Raw genomic sequence first — 20,294 nt, forward strand, 5'->3', positions numbered from 1 at the left:
TGAAAATAAATTGATTAATATTTTAAATTAAAAAAGTTATTTATCACTCAAAGAAGGCCCAACCTTCCATTGATGGACTCAGGCTTATTCATTTTCATCACCCTCTAAAGTAGTGGGTATGGAGAAATAAAGTTGAAAAAGCATAGGAGTGGTTTTCTTGAGGAATTATCGAGTTAATGTTTGGGCAAGAGATGGACCTTCTTGTGACATTTTGTTAGTTGGTGTTGGGCCATTTCTTCATGTATTTTCATAATTTCAATATTTAACTTCTTAAATTTTTGTATTTCAAAATATATAATTTAGAATAAATTTTTTTATATTTTAGATTATGCATTTTAAAATATAAAGTTTTTGTATTTCAGAATATATAATTTAGAATAATTTTTTTTATATTTTAGATTATTAATTTTAAAATATAAAGTCAAAAATAAATTTTAGATTGTATAATCTGAAATACATTTTAAAATACTAAAAATTATATCTTGAATTATATATTTTAAAATATATAAATAAAAAATGCGTTTTAAATTATATAATTTGGAATGTAAAGATTACATAATCTATAGAAGAATTTATAAGGGTGTAGAAAGAAATTTATGGTAATGCAGGAAGAAACTATCTGGTGTTTGTTTGTCTGTGCTAAACTTATTTTCAAATTTTAAAAAATAAGTAGTATGTATTTATATATTGAAATTGAAATAAAAAATAGAAAAAAAAGTGAGAAGCATAAGTAAAATTTATAAAAAATTAAAAATATTCCGCAAAGGACAAAATATAAGTTAGGCATTTAATGTGCAAAGCATGTAATGTGGATTGTGTATATTTGTTTCAAAATGTGTTCATTGTTTATGAATTGTCATATAATAAATATTATGTAGATTTGTTATTAATTAAGTTTGTTTTCGGAGAGTATTTCATTAGTTGCTAGTTTTATTTGATAACTTTAGTTACTTGTAATTTAATTTTCTTTGTTGTTTTTATTATATATATATATATATATATATATATATATATATATATATATATATATATATATTATTTACTGCATGTCCACTAATGAATATGTGGATTTGTTATTAATTAAGTTTGTTTTCGAAAAAATGTTTCATTAGTTTCTAGTTTTTCTTGACAACTTTAGTTATTTGTAATTTAATTTTAAGTATTACTTATTTTTTCCACATTTTTATAAAGCTAATTTGGTTTTTAATTTTTTTTAAAATACACGAATTTATTTAAGAAATGATCACATTTTTAAAGAAATAATGATTACGTTAAGTCTATATATTTTATAAAAGAAATTGACAAAAATTAATCAGTGTAAAATAGAAAAATATAATACATTAATTTAAAGTATAAAAATTTTTAAAAATATGTTTTTTTCTAACTGAAATTAATCAAATCTTACTAGACTCAGGTAAGCTAACTCTAAAGAGAATATAATTGTCCAATTCTCATACAGAGACATTATTCATGGTCCATTTGGACTTCAATTCGGAATCAATTACCGTAAACAAGTTGAACTTAATGCAGTGTTACGTTCTCTTAATTTTTATTTCAAAAATTAATGAACCAAATCCATTGGCTGGTCTACAAATTATGAGAATGAAGATAATTCATCACAATGCAAGTAATTTCACTTTCCATTATCAGCACAGACATGGGAATAAAATCAATATTTGTAGAATTAGACAGTTAACGTTTTTAAGATTCAAACTGCACCATTGATTATAAAAAAAAAGATACTATATAAAGAATGAGAGTTAAAAGTAGGAGATAAATGTGAGCGAGTCATTCGTGTCTCTCCATATATAAATACATATAACTTCTGAAAGCTTTGCTTTGCCTTCATCATTGCTTCATTCACCTTTCTGCTTTCTCATTCCCCTTTCTTTTTTCTTCTTCTTCTTCTCTTAAACCACCAGGCATTATTGGTATGTATCTCTTTTACTTTCACCTCATACAATTTACTTTTCATCCATTGATTCTTTCAGCATTCCCAGTATTCAGATCTTGAAACAATGCCTGCGTCTTACAATTGGTTATTTTGAATCCTGCTATAGATCTAGATCTTCATATTATTTGTTATGATAATTCAAGCTTTATATCTGGTTGTTCTATTTTCATTAATTTGTTTTCTTAAAAATGTATGTGTTTATATATATAGCTAATGCGTGCAAGGTTTTTAGCGTTGCCGACTAGATTGGATCTGTTCGTTCATGTAATGGTATACTGCTGTTGTTTGTGCAGCATTATGGTGGCTCATGTATTCCCTATTTGTTATTGTCTTTGTAATTCTCTGTTTGGGTTTGAATGAGGAAGTAATAAAACAATGAAAATGGCAATTCTATAAAAATGATAATTGAATCAGACATTGGTTGTGTGGTTTGAGATTTGTTTGTCTATAATGCAACCAGATGTAGCTTTAGTGACATTCCCATAAATGTGTTACTTTTTCTTTAGAAAAAGAAAAGAACTACAACTACCTCATTCTTTTCTCGCCATTAGTTTTAATGCTTGAATATTTAACTACGACCTCAGAACAGTTATTGCAATTTATTTCTTTTCAAGGACCTGCATAAAATCCTCAGATTTCAAATAAAAGTTATTTAATATTCTTTTATTTCATTTTCTTTGCACCTGAACTTTAGACAAAGAAGGAAAAAAAGAAGATTTTTTTTTATCTTTTAAAAAAATGTCATAATAAATAAATAATAATATACATTTTGACATCCACTCGAAAATAAAAATAATCATATATCATACATTTTTTACTTTTATAATTAATGAAAAGTTATATTTAAGACTTTTTTTTAATTGGCTGACAATATAAAATTTTTACATTAATAGTCCACGTCTATCAAATATATAATAAGAGTAAATATGTCCGTTATATTAGGTGCAGAAAAAATTAAACATTTATCATTTGATTTAAGCTCTTGATTCTTGTAATAAAATCAATATTTTAGGTCCATGGAATTGAATATGTAGATATTGTCAAGTTAATTGCTTCCGTAGTTTCTATCGACAACACAATTTGACCCCTTTTGTTTTCTTTGCACCAGAGATGGAAACTTTCCTCTTCACCTCAGAATCTGTTAACGAAGGGCATCCGGACAAGTTGTGTGACCAGGTTTCAGATGCCATCCTGGATGCATGCTTGGAGCAAGACCCAGACAGCAAGGTGGCGTGTGAAACCTGTACAAAAACTAACATGGTTATGGTGTTTGGTGAGATAACAACCAAGGCCAATGTAAACTACGAGAAAATAGTTCGAGATACTTGCAGAGGCATTGGGTTCGTGTCGGCGGATGTTGGTCTTGATGCTGACAATTGCAAAGTTCTGGTCAACATTGAGCAGCAGAGTCCTGATATTGCTCAAGGAGTTCATGGTCACTTGACCAAAAAGCCAGAGGAAATTGGTGCTGGTGACCAAGGCCACATGTTTGGTTATGCCACAGACGAAACACCGGAGCTAATGCCACTCACTCATGTGCTTGCTACTAAACTTGGTGCCAAGCTCACTGAAGTGAGAAAGAACAAAACATGTCCCTGGCTGAGGCCAGATGGTAAAACCCAAGTGACAGTTGAGTACAAAAACGATAATGGAGCCATGGTGCCTATCAGGGTCCACACAGTCCTCATCTCAACTCAGCATGATGAAACTGTCACAAATGAGCAAATTGCTGAAGATTTGAAAGAGAAAGTGATCAAACCCGTCATCTCAGCCAAATATATAGATGACAAAACTATCTTCCACCTCAACCCCTCTGGTAGGTTTGTCATTGGTGGACCACATGGAGATGCAGGACTCACTGGAAGGAAGATCATTATAGACACCTATGGCGGTTGGGGTGCTCATGGCGGCGGTGCCTTCTCCGGCAAGGACCCAACCAAGGTTGATAGGAGTGGCGCATACATTGTCAGGCAAGCAGCCAAGAGTGTGGTAGCTTCAGGACTTGCTCGACGTTGTATTGTGCAGGTTTCTTATGCAATTGGAGTCCCAGAGCCCCTTTCAGTGTTTGTGGACACATACAAAACGGGAAAGATTCCAGACAAGGATATCTTGGCTCTGATCAAGGAGAAGTTTGACTTCAGGCCAGGAATGATTGCCATCAATCTTGATCTCATGAGAGGAGGCAACTGCAGGTACCAGAAAACTGCTGCTTATGGGCATTTTGGACGGGATGATCCTGATTTCACTTGGGAGACCGTGAAAATCCTCAAGCCAAATGCATAAGTTAGTTCGCCACCCACGATCGAATTCGTTGCTACTTGTGGCTATCATCGTAGCCATCTTTCAGATTTTGGATAAAAGGAAAATAAAGAAGCTTCGTTGCGTACATCTCTAATTGAAGATACGTTTCACACTTTGGACTAGAAAAGGGAGGGAGATATCTTTCTTCATTTTTGGGTGTTTGGTGTAAACTAGGGTGTTAGTTAATTGTTTACTTCGTGGAAACCACGATTTCCTTAAATATGTTTTTAATATGTTCTTATAAAACAATTCTTTCTATATAATGAACAAATTTTAGTTTTAGTCATTGTAATTTCCTTTGGTTTTAATCCTTCTAAAGTTCAAAATTACCGTTTTTTTATCTCTAAATTTCATTTTAAAGTAATAAATAATATTTATTTTAAGAATCTGAAACTCTTTTGAAGGAATCACATATTGATGTTATACGATTAACACTCGTAAATGTTATTTGGAATAGTCAATTGAACTTTTGCCAATTACATAACAAGCATCTCCTGATAATTGAGATAGAAGCAAAATTTCAACTTAAAGAGGGATAAAAATAGTTTTTTTTTTTCTAGAGACTAAAGTTAAAACTAGTTAATTTTGCAAGAACTATAATAGATATTAAAGCCAAGAAAATTTCTTATGGAGACACAGAATAACTAGGTTTTGTTCTACGATTCACAAAATTGATGATAGTGCTACTTACATAGATAGAGAAATTGCAAACATGATGTTTCTCTCACGCGGAGTAGTTAAGAGTGCAACCACAGGCGATCATGGAGCCTCTCTTCTCCAGTGCCATACATCTCATCTACCTTTTCACCATTCCGGTAAAATTGGAAGGTTGGCGTGTAGCGAATGTGTTGAGTTGTTTCCGGGCATTCATCAATGTCTGCGTACACAAAGGTAAGCTTTGGAAAATTATTGCTGAGTCTGCAGAATGCTGGGAGAATCTGGCTACAGACGCGGCACCTGAAAAACCAGGAAACAATAGTCACTAACGGCTTCCTTTATATCGAAGAAAGATTAAGGAGTTAAATGCATTGTTAATAGCCTTATAATTCACACTTATAACTCCAATTGCCACTGTAATTTCCTTTGGGTGAAAAACTATAAATTATTCTTTTTGGTGCATAGGATAATTTGCAATCAAAAGACATAAACTAATATCTCAAAAAACAAAAAAAATATTTAAAGAACTCACTTCTCTCAAAATTCGCTTTTCTGTATACACAAACATGGAGATTGAACAAATGAAAACATGTTAAGGGGGTATGCTTAGGTGTCAACTATATTACACCACATTGGATTTCAACCTTGAGACAAGAAACTACTGATCTTCCAAATCACTGTCCATGAAAGAGTTTTCATTGGATTGCATAAAAAAGTATAGAAGCATGCATTCTTACACGTTCAAATTAAAAACTGTTCTTTTTTAATTTCTCAGCCAGCATTCTTAACATTTGTTATAAAGTAAGGCCACCTGGACTGTAACCGCTCCCCAAAGACAAAGTTTCATCGGAAGTGCATTAAAAACACATTAGAAAACGCATTTTTACACGATCAAATAAAGCTTTCCATTTCATGTTTTTTAAGCAGAGTTTTTAGCATTTGCATCAAGTAACGCATGCCACCTGGGTCATAACCACATGCCCTGTGCTATGTATTATGTTCAATTTCATTATTCCAAACCCAAACAAAACAAACTTCCAAATATGATGTAAACAAAATTTTAACCACAAGATTTGTATTTTCCAATGATTTTGAGAGTTCCAACATCAAACACCTGGTGCTCAAAACAATCAGAATCCACACATTATTAGGGAGAAGCATTAACATACCAAGAAGCGCCATAATTGATAACAGCCTGCAATGAATTTTGTAACAGAACAGAAGAATCAAATTTATGCAGTGAAGTTAAAAAGTTGGAAACAAAAGGGATTATGACCTTAACATTGGGGGTGTAGTTTTGCTTACGGGGGTTTTGGAGGATTTGATGAGTGCGAGAACATTGGTGAAGTCGTCATCGCTTGTAGCGCTTTTCAAATTGGCATAACGGTTGATGGGTAAATCTAAGGCACTGCCTTCCAACCCTTTCTTTGCCTTGTCATGCTGGTTGCTCACCATGCTTGAGCTTCCCTCCATTGTCGTTTCTTTTCCCAATCCAACGAAATATATATTTCACCATCGCGCAGATTCATATTTTAGAGAGTGAAGTTATTGGTCAAGAAATTTAACAATATGTTAATTTTGGTATTTAGGAGGTACGAAAAAGTGGAAGTAACCAATTTCTAGAAATTTGAAATAAGGATTTTTCTTTTAGTTTTAAAAAATAATATTCTCAATTATTGGATAATGTTTTCTCAAACATCTCCTTCAAATGAGAAGGTAGAAATCTAATTTGTTTGATTTAAAAAATATTTACATAAAAATGTCATATCACTGTTAATTAAGTCATATGGTATGGTGAATACTGAAGATCTTTGCTAAAATATTGCCTTATATAAAAATTTATATGAATATTTATGATAAACTAAATAAATTTTAATCATTAGTGATGGATAGTTTGCATAATAAATTCTAATCTTCCTCAGTTTTAGGTTTTGTAATTTGTAAAGAGAAATAAAAAATCAGGACACTCTCTGTGAAGTCGGTCTAAAAGGTGTGAGAGTTATTATAATTATTTACTAACAATTTCCAAATAAAAAAATTATTCAATTTGAATCCATAATTTTTTCTTCTTAATTTACTTTCAATTTTATTTAAAAAATTTAATGTGATATTTCCGTCAATTTAATATTAACATCGATTGGGAAATGTCGATTGGCATGGCAGGGTTTATCAAATATAATGATATCATGTTCATCCATAAATAGAGGATCTAAATCGACTCCTTAGAATTTTATCTGCTGAACAACACTAGAATTGGTCTGAGAGGTGTATATATTAAAAAAAGGGTTCAAAAAAAGGAAAAGGAAAAGTGTATGGTGACTTTTCTAATAAATATACGCTGTTGCATTGGGAAAATTATGCCTCTGTTGAATGGTTAAAATAAATGGCAAAATGGTTCATACACCAGATGGTTTACTTCTAGCTAACTATAGAGAAAGTATAGTTTAAATCAGCATAAAAATCGGGTATATAGCAGCCAAAGCTGAATATGCAATTCGTGCTGCTAATTTAAAGGTTTAATTGCTGGATTCTCAATGAAGAAAACTTTATATTTGTAAAAGCTGCTGCTGCAAGTTGAGATAATTTAATAACAATTCTACAATAATAAATAGGTTGTCCATGCCCCCATGAAGAAGTAAAAAGTGCTGTGAATGGCAATAGAATTGAATCTCCAGCCACCTGCTTGTACCATTGTTCTTTCTTCTACCAACACAGCAGCACCCTTGATTTTCTTCCCGCTCCATCTGTATCCCAATGCATCTTAGTAATATCAGAATGATAAGATTCAATCCCATGAAAGGTTTTCATTCTGTTGGCATCCAAAAGATACGAAGCATAACATTTACAATATCATCTTAGTTCATCTCAATGAATGCACCAGGTTGAAACTTCTTGTGCAATGCTTTTATAGCTGAATCAATGCGTGCTAGGTCCTGTCATAAAATTAGAACTGGTAAATATACAGGCAAACATGTTTTTTCTTAGAACAGATACTAGAATAGGGAAGTTTCGTTCTACCTTTCCTTTGAAGCTAACAATAAGAGATCCATATCTGGCTTTGCGGTAACAACCTAGATGTTACAAAGAAGAAAATAAAAAATATAGATAGATAATAAGCCATAACTGGTAAACGTCACAATAACTTATAAACTTCATACCAATATAAAGATCAGGAAATTCAAGGCAAAGCTTTGACAGAGGTTGAGCAATTTCAACCTGCAGTGTAGATGTCCCAACGTAAAATCAGACGAGCTCAGTGAAAAGAAAAATAGCAGAGAAAGAAGACAAACGCAGCATAGATGCTGCATATTCATCAGAATAAATTGTCTTATGCTACCAGTATTCAAGAATTTCATCAATGATATTTGAGTACACATCAATTGCACCTCTGATCTTTCTATTACAAGAAAGCAAAATCGAATCTTACGTACTTGCATTTACATAGGCCAATCAGCACAAAAAGTAAAAAACGGATGTTATACATAATGAAGAGTCTTACAGCATAGATAAAGACTGCAGAACACATGTTATAACTGAAATATAAACGAAGGTAGTAATTGTGTCCAACACACGGAAAATAAAAACAAAATTCCAAATAATCTTCAAAGCTCAAGGGAAGGAAATCACGCGGATGCATCATTATATATGAAAGTTAGTACGAGTACATACATCTGACAAATTGGTTGCCGCGTGCTTTGATACATATGGTTCCAGCAATGCTAGTAGGTCACTAGATTTTGCTAATTCAATCCAACAGTCCCACTGCTTTTCCAGCTCCGAAACATTTGTTGCACTAAGAATTATTACATTTTGGCACTTGATCTGCAAAAAACATTAATTATCTCTAACAATCGAAACCAGTATTACTTCAACATTTTCATCATAGACAATATAGGAGCTGGTCACAATAAAGCGAAGAAGTACACAATTTTTCCTTTTGTTCTTCCTTAATGTGAAAGTAAACTTCTGGTGAATGACACAAGGAAACAATTTTCATTAAAGATCTTCTGAAAACATACCAAGGGCACAGACAATTTGTCATGATGCCATAATTCAGTTATGCCCTCAGGCAATTGAGCCATCTGAAAGGTGAAAGGCAAGGAAAAATCAATATGAATGAACTACATACTAAAAACATCATGACAGTATAATATGCGCAATATGAAAAGCAGATTGATGTCTCAGTTGGAGATATAGCAATCAAAATATATATGGCTATACCTTTAGATCTGTTGGAATAAGTATTAAAAGCCAGGTAGGAAGTAGTGTGTTAGGAACCATTTCTTCTTGCACCTATGTTTGTACCTAGGAGTCTAGTGCAATCTATGAGTTGTGTTAACAAGTGGACTTTAAGTCTAACTTAACCCCACAAAATCAGCTTGTAAGGTGAGGTTTGCACCCACATATATATTATAAAGTGGTTTTATCTCTAGTCGATGTGAGACTTTCAGCACACTTCCTTCACGTGGAGGTATATACATCTCATGCATGAGACTAGATATTAATGAGTGGTCCAATAGCAGTATGATACGGGTGAAACAATATGCCAAATAAACAACAAATTTTACTAGGATAGGCTCTAAACCATAACTCTGATACCATAAGTGAACTTTAATCCTAATTCAACCCCACAAAACCGGTTTGTAAGGTGAGGTTTGCACCCACATATATATTATAAATTGACCTTATTTCTAGTCAATAGAGAACTTCCAACAAATTGTACGTAGTTCTATACTTAGGAGTCTAGGACAGTCTTTTGATCTTTCATCTTCCCGTTGTATCAGACTTCTATCAATATAAATAGAAGATCATAGTAGGGGTCTTTTAAGCCTTCCAAAAATAGATTTTCTCCTTTTTAATCTTATGTACAACCTTTTAGTGTATTCTCATTGCTTCCTCCCACCCCACTCAAATAAACCAAAGCACACCAAAGGAGTTTCTAAAAAGCATGCCTAAAACTATGAAAAGCCCTCATAGACTTGCTCTAGACTGAGGCATTAAAAATTAGACCTTAAAAAGTTAATGGTCTTGCCATTTTGTATACGCATTAGCACAACAAAGGATTTTCTAAAAAACATGCCTGAAACTATGAACAACCCTCATAGACTTGCTCTAGACTGAGGCATTAAAAATTAGACCTTAAAAAGTTAATTGTCTTGCCATTTTGTATACGCATGAGCATGCAAATCATACTAATGAAGTCATGGTTCAAATGTTCCTACCAAAGAAGCAATCGTTGGGTACATTCCTAATTTATAGTACAACTACTAAAATAACACCGTGCACCCTCCCCTCCCATTTACCAGACAACTGAAATCAAACAAGCGCTTAATTCAGCCATACCAACATAAAGTAGAATTAAAAACTTAAACCTGTGATAAATAATTAGCTTATTTTGGTAAGTAATAATTAACCAGTGGTTGAGGGACCTAACAATGTAGCATTTGAGCCAATAAAAAAGAACTTGTGGGGAGTGACTGTCTCGGTTTTGTAAATGAGGATTAGTCTCATACCTCATTCCTGTCGCCAGTACACTGGTCACCAATTATATGCCTGAGATACTCTTCAAATTCTTCATCAGGAGCCTACATGAAACCAAATCATCAATTGACAATGATATACAGATTCCTAGAGGATGATAAATATTTGAAGATGAGATAACAAAGAAATTGAGATGCAATCTGAACTGATTGTGTTATTTGCTCATTTTCTGATACAATGACAATTACAATATAACAGAACCCATAACCTGATCCTGTTTAGAGAAATATGATAGGCAGTTTCTACTACTTCTAGCATAAGAAGTATCAACAACTCTAATAGATATTGATGGACTCAGCATATTTAGGGAATGATTATAGTAGCTTCAAATTTGAAAATACAGCAATTGCAGGATGTAACGCACCAAACGAACACCAAAAGCTTTTGCAATGCCTGCTATGGTAACATCTGAATGCAGTGGACCTACACCTCCATATATAAATACCTACAATAAGTAGGACAGGTAAATATGCTACATCGTCATTTATCATCAAGAAATTCACGAATATAACTTCCCAAATGGCATATAGTACCATATCACTTTTAGATTTTTGTCGCTCAACTTCTTCAGCTACAGAATCTATCTGGTACAGAAGACACAAGTCACAAACCATGAAATTATAATATTAGGTGAAGAATGCCTGACTTAGAGTTTGCATATGGGTCATTATCAACAGACTCATTATAACACCTTTAACTGATGATGTCTGCAAAGAAAAATTCATACAAACATATGTAGGACTTCTACAGAAATGAACTCACATTGTTGTGCACAACAGAAAGTTTAAACACAGACCAACCAATCGAATGAAGCTTCCTACACAAATAAGGGCCCAACTGATCTTCAACAATGCCAAACCTGAGCTATGGAACAGTGTAAAGAAAGAGAACATCACCAATACAGTTAAAGGATCATAAAAAATTCACTACACAGCATGACATGATATATGTTAAAAAATTAAATTTATTTAATCCTTTCTTTCCCCAAATGATCGTTGAAAATGTCAAATTAATTTTTGAGGTGTTGTTTACTTTATTCACATAAAAGAGAATACTGTTTGTCCAAGTTTAGTAGAAGAGCTTCTATTTCAGGATATAGAATGCTCAAAAAGATGACAACAAATCATCCTGCACACAATCAAGAGAATCAACAGTAGGTTAAACGCTTGCAAATCCATACACCAAAGCTTGAAAACAGGCTAAATAGTCTGATAGAATTAAGAAATCTCCCAATGGAAAATTATAAGGAAGGGCATACAACTTCATACAAGATAGAATTTCCAAATATATTCCACAAAATCCAATTATCCATGTGATGATATCGAGGTACTTACAAAATCTCATCCCCCACAGCAATGATTGATGCTGTGAGCATGCTATTTTTATGTGAATCCACGCCAGTCAAACCATTGCTATCCACAGGAAGTTGTCCACCAGTAGAAGATGGCCTTTTAGCCCTCCCAGCTCTCTCTAATCTTCCATCAGCAAGTAAATATGCAGGTTTGAATTTGTAGGAAGAATTGCTGACGGACAATAATGAGTTGGGAACTGTGTCGTGTATACTACCAATTGAAGTATAACTGCACAAATAATAAAGAAAAAATTGCACACCTAAATTCGCTGAATACACAAACAACTACAACTTAACGTCAACCATGACGGACCAATTATTTAAATTCAGCAATAGAATGTCTCTGTCAGGTTTGGCAAAGCCTTTTAAATTGTTAAAAAATGATGAAAAAAAAAATTATCAGATATTCATCAAATTATTTTCCCATTGCCCCCTATTTTGGAGGGAAATATTGAACCAAAAAGAAAAATATGGCAAGTAGACATAATAAAATCCAACAATAAGGTTCATCATATTTATTGAGTATTACCCTTGATCATAAAGGCTGCAATAGTTCACCTTGCAAGTTAAAAGGAAGGCCCACACATCTCTGTATAGAAGAAATATAGCCACCATAAGTAAATGAAGCAATTAACATAATCACATTCCAAAAGCACCAACATAAATAATCATCGAAAAAGACAAGCAGTACGTTTTCCAAGTGATAGTGCTATTAAATTAATATGTCAATAGAGGGAAGGAAATCAAATAATGTCCAAGTTATTTGGCTACTTGCTAAGAAAATTGTCCCTTTTGAAAAATTCAGATTACAGCAAAAAGAAAAATATATTTCAAGTTATAAACTATAACAACAACCAATTATTGTCCCATTAGATGGGATTGACTAGAAGGATAAAACAATGTCATTGAGCTATATCAAGAAAATAAGGGTCCGTTCACTTGGGTGTTTATTTCATGTTTTCTTCTTCAGTTTGACTTTTTCAGTACAAAATTGTCACCTTGTTTTCAAATTATTACCTATTTATACACAGGAAACATTGAAAAAACTATTTGTCTTGTTAGCTTCTACAAATCTTTGAAAATAGACAACAAATTCAAAACAAGGTGGTAGGTTTGTAATTAAAAGGTGAAAACAGAAAATGAAAACAAAATTAAATGTGTACTAAATTTTGAAGAAAATCCATTTAGAGTAAAGTCTTTTTCTGCTTTTAACAAGCTACCCTCAGTGTTTACAAGAGGCTTTATAGTTTTCTCTAACTATTCATCTACATGGCTAACCAAATACGACAGTCTGTGTATTTCCAAAAGGTTATAAATGTAAGAGATGTTGTACTAAGGACAATACTGATATGGCTGTATACAAAAGGGAAGAGTTGAGTTATATAATTGAGGAAAAAAAAGCGCCAAAAGTATAAATAAATTTGGTAATGGGGTAGTGATAGGGATAAGAATAAGAAAGGATGGGTAGTTTATGAGAGGAGGAATAGGAGGAAATGAATATAACAAACTAACAGTTAGGACAGTTTTGGTGAGATTGTAAGATTGTATAAATAGCGGCTGAGTAGAAGGGATTGGGGGACTTTTGATTGCTTAGTTGCTTACGGGTTTATACCTGTGGAAGAGGGTTATGCCTCTGCAGTTGATTGTACAGATATTATACTTGTGAATAACATTCAGACTTCTCTTTCTTTCTTTCTGTGTTTTCTAGGTAGGAAGGGAGTCTTGAAAGTGTGTTCCCAATTTAGGAACCCAACATTTGGTCCGACCTGCCGAATCCATATCGGGGAGTGTTCGCGCGTGGAGATGGAGGGAAGAATGGTGGTGGTCGAAGGGCACTTAGAGGCGGTGGAAGTGGCAATAGCTGAGACAAAGGCTGATACGACGGCGATACGCCAGGATGACCAAGCGATCTTGAAAGCGATGGGAGAACGCATACCCATTAACCAAGGACAGCGACAGGGGGAGAGTCAGTCGTCGGTGAACGATAATGGGGGTGGTCTGAATGGCGGAAGAGGAAATGGGGGAGAAGGTAACCAAGGAGGGATGAGCCAGTGGAGGAAGCGAGTCGAATTACCCGTGTTTGAGGGGGGCGAACCGTGGGTATGGATCGGCCGAGCGGAGAAGTTTTTCGAAGTCCAGAAGGTGGCGGAGGAGGAGAAGTTGGAATTGGCCTTTATTAGCATGGATGGCTACGCCGGAAGCTGGTTCCGATTCTGGCGAGAGAAAACCAAGACCCTGTCTTGGGAGGGGTTGAAGAGGGCGCTGGGTATCCGATTTGGGGGAGGAACTAGAGGAACGGTGTATGAGAGACTCTCCACCATACGACAGACGGGATCGGTGGGGGAATACATACGTGATTTTGAAGTTCTGGTGGGGCAAACGACCCAGATACCTGAGGAGCAGATCATGGGGTATTTTCTGTCTGGTTTAAGAGAAGAAGTGAGCGATTAAGAAAATAAGGGTCCGTTCACTTGGGTATTTATTTCATGTTTTCTTCTTCAGTTTGACCTTTTTCAGTACAAAATTGTCACCTTGTTTTCAAATTATTACCTATTTCTACACAGGAAACATTGAAAAAACTATTTGTCTTGTTAGCTTCTACAAATCTTTGAAAATAGACAACAAATTCAAAACAAGGTGGTAGTTTTGTAATTAAAAGGTGAAAACAGAAAATGAAAACAAAATTAAATGTGTACTAAATTTTGAAGAAAATCCATTTAGAGTAAAGTCTTTTTCTGCTTTTAACAAGCTACCCTCAGTGTTTACAAGAGGCTTTATAGTTTTCTCTAACTATTCATCTACATGGCTAACCAAATACGAAAGTCTGTGTATTTCCAAAAGGTTATAAATGTAAGAGATGTTGTACTAAGGACAATACTGATATGGCTGTATACAAAAGGGAAGAGTTGAGTTATATAACTGAGGAAAAAAAAGCGCCAAAAGTATAAATAAATTTGGTAATGGGGTAGTCTTTCTATTAGTGCAACTGAGGTAGTCTTTCTATTAGAGCAACTGCTCACACGACTAATAAACATATTTGTTTGTCTCTAGTACTAATGTTTAAGGGAAAATAAACATATCATCCAACACTACCAAATATGTTATAGCAGCAGAGATAAAGAAAAGAAAAAGAACAATAACACATCATTTCGAGGAGGATAACTAGGAGCATAAAAGAGAACATATTCTTGCTCACAAAAATAGTCTATTAGTTTCTTTATTTTGTATTTCTTAGACTCATTAATTGAATGACTTTTCCTTTATGAAATAAATGCAAGTAGCAATTTTAGTCCAGGTTGTACTTGGGCCTATCTAGTACAAATGGAACGAGGAGATGCAACCAAATGATTGCAATGAAGCAAGGAGCATGAGGCAATATTCAAGCCCAACAAAAGCCCATGCTAAGTTCGGGCATATGAAAGACAAGGCAAGGTCAGTGTGAGCCGAGCAGGGAGAGTGTGACATAAGCATGAATACCATAGAGATGATCTTGACCCCAGATCTAGTCACCAAGGGTGAAATTTACACCGAAATGAAATAATATATAATAAAGTTGGCTCCAACCAATAATGTGCTTACAAGAGAATTTTATTCCTTCAGATCTTTATATTGCTTGGTCATTCAGGTAAGAGTTTAAAAGAAAAGCATTAAATATAAGCGCTGGTTTTAATTTTACTTAATTAAAAGCATGAAGAAGACTGCAGAGAAAAAAGAATCAAACCTGTATGACCAATCTAAAATGGGATTCACCCTCATGAAAGGTGGCCACCCAGGTGAACTTGGGGAGAATTGTTCTTGACCAACCTGTAAGGTAGGAGCACACATGTAAGAATAGAATACAGTTTTTTATAAACTGTATGGTAATAAATTCATTGAAATCAAGCATACATATTAAGCTTTTACTTTTTACTAAGGCCATACACTTGACGTTTTGTTCATAATTGACTCTGAATGGACATGTTTGAGAATAACCTTGAGGAAATAAAAGTGGTAAATCAAGATTCTGGTAAGCAATTTGAAGAATATTTAAATAATCTATAGAATAGAAATTTGAGACATTTTTTCGGGAATGTGTTAGTTTTAGGCTTTTGAAAACATTTTCAGGCTTGGCCCAATATACGAAAAGATATATTTTGTAAGAACTAATAATAAAGGGAACCTCAAATGAAAAAAAAAACAATGTATACTGCCGAACTTCTTGATTAATTTCAATATTCACATGCATTAGAAGATCTTCAAAACAAGATGATTTTGCACATGTGCCCCAATTATCCTTTCCTCAAAACTTAGAGTGATCTATTTATCCATATTCTGATTACAGTGGGTAGAATTCTGGTGATTTTCAAACTAAAAGCAAGATTATACAGAAATTGAGGAACCTAAATTTAAGTTGAATTTGCTCTATGCACAAATTCCAGTGATTTTGAGCTTGTTAAACATGGAAAATTGAAGGTTTAGCATTTAAATATTTAATGCATGCTAAAATTGTTCAATGATTGTAATATTGGCACATCATAAAGTATACATAATATGTATAATGGTCATTTATTAATGAGACTAATAACAATGCTGAGGTATTCTAGGAACACTAGAAGTTATGAGCTAATGCAAGTGCCATTTTATGGTATAATAAGCATCGTTCTTGTGATGGTTTAAGCCATTTTATCTTTGCTAGATTGAAACATACAGAGTAATGAGTATGTAGCTTAGCTTTTCCCTTTATAACATCTATATATCAATAATTATATACATGTGCAGTTTTACGAAAGATGTTCATATATTGTGTATTGTTTTTAGTTGTGAATTTTAACATAGCCCCTAGCACCATTCAAATAAAATCTTGCTTTCCACAAGTTTGCAGAAAACAGCATTGAGTTTTGGACAAATAGGAGATCAGAGAATATGTAATTTAAAACAAAAAACTGTCTCATGGTTAAGAAATAAGGATACCGCAGTGGGGTCTCCAATTCGAACTCCAAGGAAGATAGCCCGAATTGGCTTTTCCTTTAGCAAAGCCTCCAAACCAGATTTGAAATCTAAGCTAATGGTGTCGATTTGCAAACCATATCTGTTCAAGAGAAAATCATCAATGGTTCCACCTTTAAAGGATGATAACTCTCCAAGTTGGAAAATTACAACAACTATAAAATTAATATAGGATAATATCACTTCAGCATATTATCTAAACTGCAGTGACGAATTAAAGAAATATATAAAAAAATCCAAGGGAAGAAGTTTCACTCACGTAGCGGCAGTATCATAGGTAAATGAGTTTATTTCTGGGAATGCACAAGGGCTCTCGAAATATATTGTTCGAATTGGAAAATCTTGGAAATCCCCATTGACACTATTTTGCCCCTTTTTATGCAAGAAATAGCCAGCCCTGAGTATGTGCAACAAAACCTGCATGCCAAAGCTCACTGTCATCATTAATGAAGCCATAGATTCTGATGAGTAATAAAAGATAACAAATATTAACACATACTGTTGAATCTTTTCCTCCATTGAAGCTGAATGCAACCTCTTCAATACTGTAGGAAGAAATACATTGTACGTCACCCAAAATCATTTTTTTTTTTACATTCATAATTTAAAACAGGTATGACTGCAAGCAAATGAAGTAGCAAAAAGACCAAATTGTAGGGAGCATCATTCTATGATGTATGCACTCATCCTTAAAAATAAAATTTCAAATCCCAAATTCCGACATCATCCAATGCAATGTTCTTCCTATAAAGCTACAAGAGTCAGTAAATTGTTTCAAATTTCAGCGAGCACATATCGTCCTTTCTTCATAAACTTTCATACAGTTACAAATATATATATATATATATATATATATATATATATATATATATATATATATATATATATATATATATATATATTTCTAGTTTTCTATCCTCAGTATTCACCGGTAACTTATACCAAACCGCCACAGACTGTTTTACATCATTCTTTCCAGATAACGCATTTCCAGCAACATTTTCAGGTGAACAGACCTATTAACATTTTCAGAAACAGTTTGCCCCTAAGAGAATAATAATCAAGGAAGGAAATTCAATACACCCATACTCTCGTTAAATAGATCAAACATAAATCAACAATTCAGCAATGAGCCCCGAGTAACAAAAATCAAGTCAACAGCACATAACACTCTTCTTCTCTTCTGATTCATACTAACCAACAGAAAAGGGACAAAAGAATCCAATCCCTCGCAAATGAAATCCAAACCCATCTCATGCAAAGGTTTAGAATACCAATCCCACAAATTGCACGTCCCTTCTCAGAGGAGACAAAGGACAACTTACGAATAAAGAGTCAAAGCTCTCTGAACAACATAGGTAGCGTTCTTGTACTTGGTCTGAAGTCTTCGATCGTCACACTCTCTGATTGCTCTATCGATCTCCATATTGAAAAACCTGAGAATAACAAACAAAGCAGAATCAGAACAAAAGGGGTTCCGAAAAAATAGGAAAAAGAACATGTCTTCCGAGAAGCAAACGTGGGTTGTCGTCAAAATGATACCTTGAAGCGAATTGGAGAAGGGGTGGAGCGAGAGTGAAGAAAGTTGAAATGGGTGAGAAGTGATTGAATGAATAATTGTGGCGTTCTCAAAAAGGGTTGGATTGGAGTGAGATATGAGATATTTGGGAGGAATTGGCAGAATGCTGTTAGTTGGTTGGTTATGTGATATGTGAGAATGAGATAATAGAACAAAACAACAAAACAGAAACAATGATGGATGGATTCTTTCTTATCTACGTTGTGGTGTCTCAGCGCAGCGCAGGAAAAAGGTAGTAGCTGCTCCCACGAAATTTAAGAACTGGATCCAGAGTCACACTCTTCTGCCAAAACCATAAAACAAAGATATTCCCCTAGCCCAAGGCTTTTCTTTGATATTTTTTCTTCTTCAAACTGCAGTGACAAAATTATTTTAGAAATTAATCAACTCCAAATTAATTTGTAATTAAATACTAATATAAAAATTATATTATTGATGGAGATTGTTTACCCTTATATTACTTTTCATTACACAACTCACATGAAAATGTGTTATTCTATGTATAAATATAAAATTAATTTAGCAAACCAGTGCGTTGTTGAATGTCCCATAATTAATTGTTTTAGTACGATTTATTTAATGCTCTAAATTGGACATAATAATAGAAGTTTGAATAGTTTACACGTTTTCACCTTTTATATGGAAAGAAAAGATACAAAATTAATTATAAGTGCTAATTAAACAAGTTCTTATTTTTTTATAAATGTCAAACCACTATGAATTTCGTAAAAAAGACGTGTCTATGGATAATATCCTATTATACCACTGAGATTTGTAAATATTTTTCTTGCCAACAATGGCATGGAAAAAATCACGAAATATAGAAAGAAATTTGTAAGGATTAGTCAAAAAATGTAAATGTTTTATTTATTTATTTTTGTTACTATTCTCAGGCATATTCCTTTCTATATCGTAAGGAAATATACGGAATGTTGTCGTTTCTTCATTTTAATAATAAAAGTATTTGCAATTAATAACAAAACAAATAAAATGTCAACATATATGCAAAGAAAATAAGATAACGCCAGGTAAAATATTTGATACATTAAAGTGAAGTAAGAAAACAACAAATCAATAAATATATGTCGTTTTTTTACTATAACAATTTAAGTTTTTTTACATCTTTCATTGATGTAAACTTATATTTTATAACTTAAATATATATTTCAATTATTGTCTTATTTGTTTAGTATAAATATTAACTATTATATGTGTTTCATATACTCTTTCTCTTCCTTTACGAATAACTTACGCTTCGCATTTTGTGTGTTTTAACTTGTAATATATCTCTGTTATTTGATTATAAAACAGCTTTATAGTTGCTTTCTACGTAAAACTTACTTGACACAGTTAACAACAATATCGATTCACAGGAATGCATGCATAATATGCTTATTATGCATATTCGTTTGTTTTGTTCGACATTTGTGTTTTGTCTCAAGCCCAAAATTTCAACCTAGTAAATAAAAAAAGGTTATAATGAATCATGTTTGAGTGTCATATCAACTCCTAAAAAAGGTGCACAAGGAAAAAGAGAAGAAAAAACATAGAAAAGGGGAGAATGGTGGATTCGACACGGCAATTTGACCCATTAAATTGCTACTTTGAATTGTGAAAGCTCACAAGAATATTCGGATGTCCAAGTTAGAAGAATTTTTAATGGTGATGACTGGGACAAACTATTGCTTATTATTTTTAATATAAGGAAAGATAAAGCCAGAATTATTTTAATACTCCTAAAATAAAGAGACATAAAAAATACTGGAAGAAATTGTATTGAACAAATTTCGTTGGTTTCTTTATTTTAATTTAAACAATCCAAGTAATAAAAAACTTAATATTTTTCCCACTTCTATTTATTACAACCCCTTCATTACTAAAATACAGTCTCAAGATCAGAAGCTGAAATGTACAAGCTTTAAATG

The 20,294-nt window shown here is 33.2% G+C and overlaps 3 protein-coding genes across 4 annotated transcripts; 1 reads left to right on the forward strand and 2 right to left on the reverse strand.

Moving 5' to 3' along the window:
• Positions 1-1,789: 1,789 nt before the first annotated feature.
• Positions 1,790-4,584, forward strand: LOC124825062 (S-adenosylmethionine synthase 3). Its single transcript, XM_047297603.2, has 2 exons — positions 1,790-1,931; positions 3,063-4,584. The coding sequence occupies exon 2, from the start codon at positions 3,065-3,067 to the stop codon at positions 4,235-4,237; it is 1,173 nt and encodes a 390-aa protein (XP_047153559.1). The 5' UTR covers positions 1,790-1,931; positions 3,063-3,064; the 3' UTR covers positions 4,238-4,584.
• Positions 4,585-4,780: 196 nt separating this feature from the next.
• LOC124825063 (Thioredoxin superfamily protein) lies at positions 4,781-6,475 on the reverse strand. Of its 2 annotated transcripts, XM_047297605.2 has the most exons (3): positions 6,218-6,456; positions 6,082-6,107; positions 4,781-5,212 (listed from the first exon to the last, which is right to left on the reverse strand). In XM_047297605.2, exons 1-3 carry the CDS (start codon positions 6,383-6,385, stop codon positions 4,993-4,995), a joined length of 414 nt encoding a protein of 137 aa, XP_047153561.1. In that variant the 5' UTR covers positions 6,386-6,456; the 3' UTR covers positions 4,781-4,992. The 2 variants fall into 2 exon arrangements, with proteins under 2 accessions (XP_047153561.1, XP_087972298.1); XM_088116172.1 differs by lacking the exon at positions 6,082-6,107 and having other exon boundaries at positions 6,189-6,475.
• A 965-nt stretch (positions 6,476-7,440) lies between these two features.
• Positions 7,441-18,565, reverse strand: LOC124825064 (phosphoadenosine phosphosulfate (PAPS) reductase family protein). The gene is made up of 17 exons (XM_047297606.2): positions 18,333-18,565; positions 18,116-18,226; positions 17,290-17,335; positions 17,050-17,207; positions 16,755-16,872; positions 15,526-15,608; positions 12,334-12,393; positions 11,788-12,033; positions 11,216-11,312; positions 10,987-11,037; positions 10,818-10,898; positions 10,426-10,497; positions 8,932-8,994; positions 8,582-8,734; positions 8,071-8,128; positions 7,931-7,983; positions 7,441-7,845 (listed from the first exon to the last, which is right to left on the reverse strand). The coding sequence occupies exons 2-17, from the start codon at positions 18,214-18,216 to the stop codon at positions 7,768-7,770; spliced, it is 1,518 nt and encodes a 505-aa protein (XP_047153562.1). The 5' UTR covers positions 18,217-18,226; positions 18,333-18,565; the 3' UTR covers positions 7,441-7,767.
• Positions 18,566-20,294: the final 1,729 nt, after the last annotated feature.

The sequence above is a fragment of the Vigna umbellata genome, chromosome 5 (assembly GCF_029865625.1).
Source record: "Vigna umbellata cultivar VRB3 chromosome 5, Vumbellata_1.0, whole genome shotgun sequence".
NCBI classification, from domain to species: Eukaryota; Viridiplantae; Streptophyta; class Magnoliopsida; order Fabales; family Fabaceae; genus Vigna; species Vigna umbellata.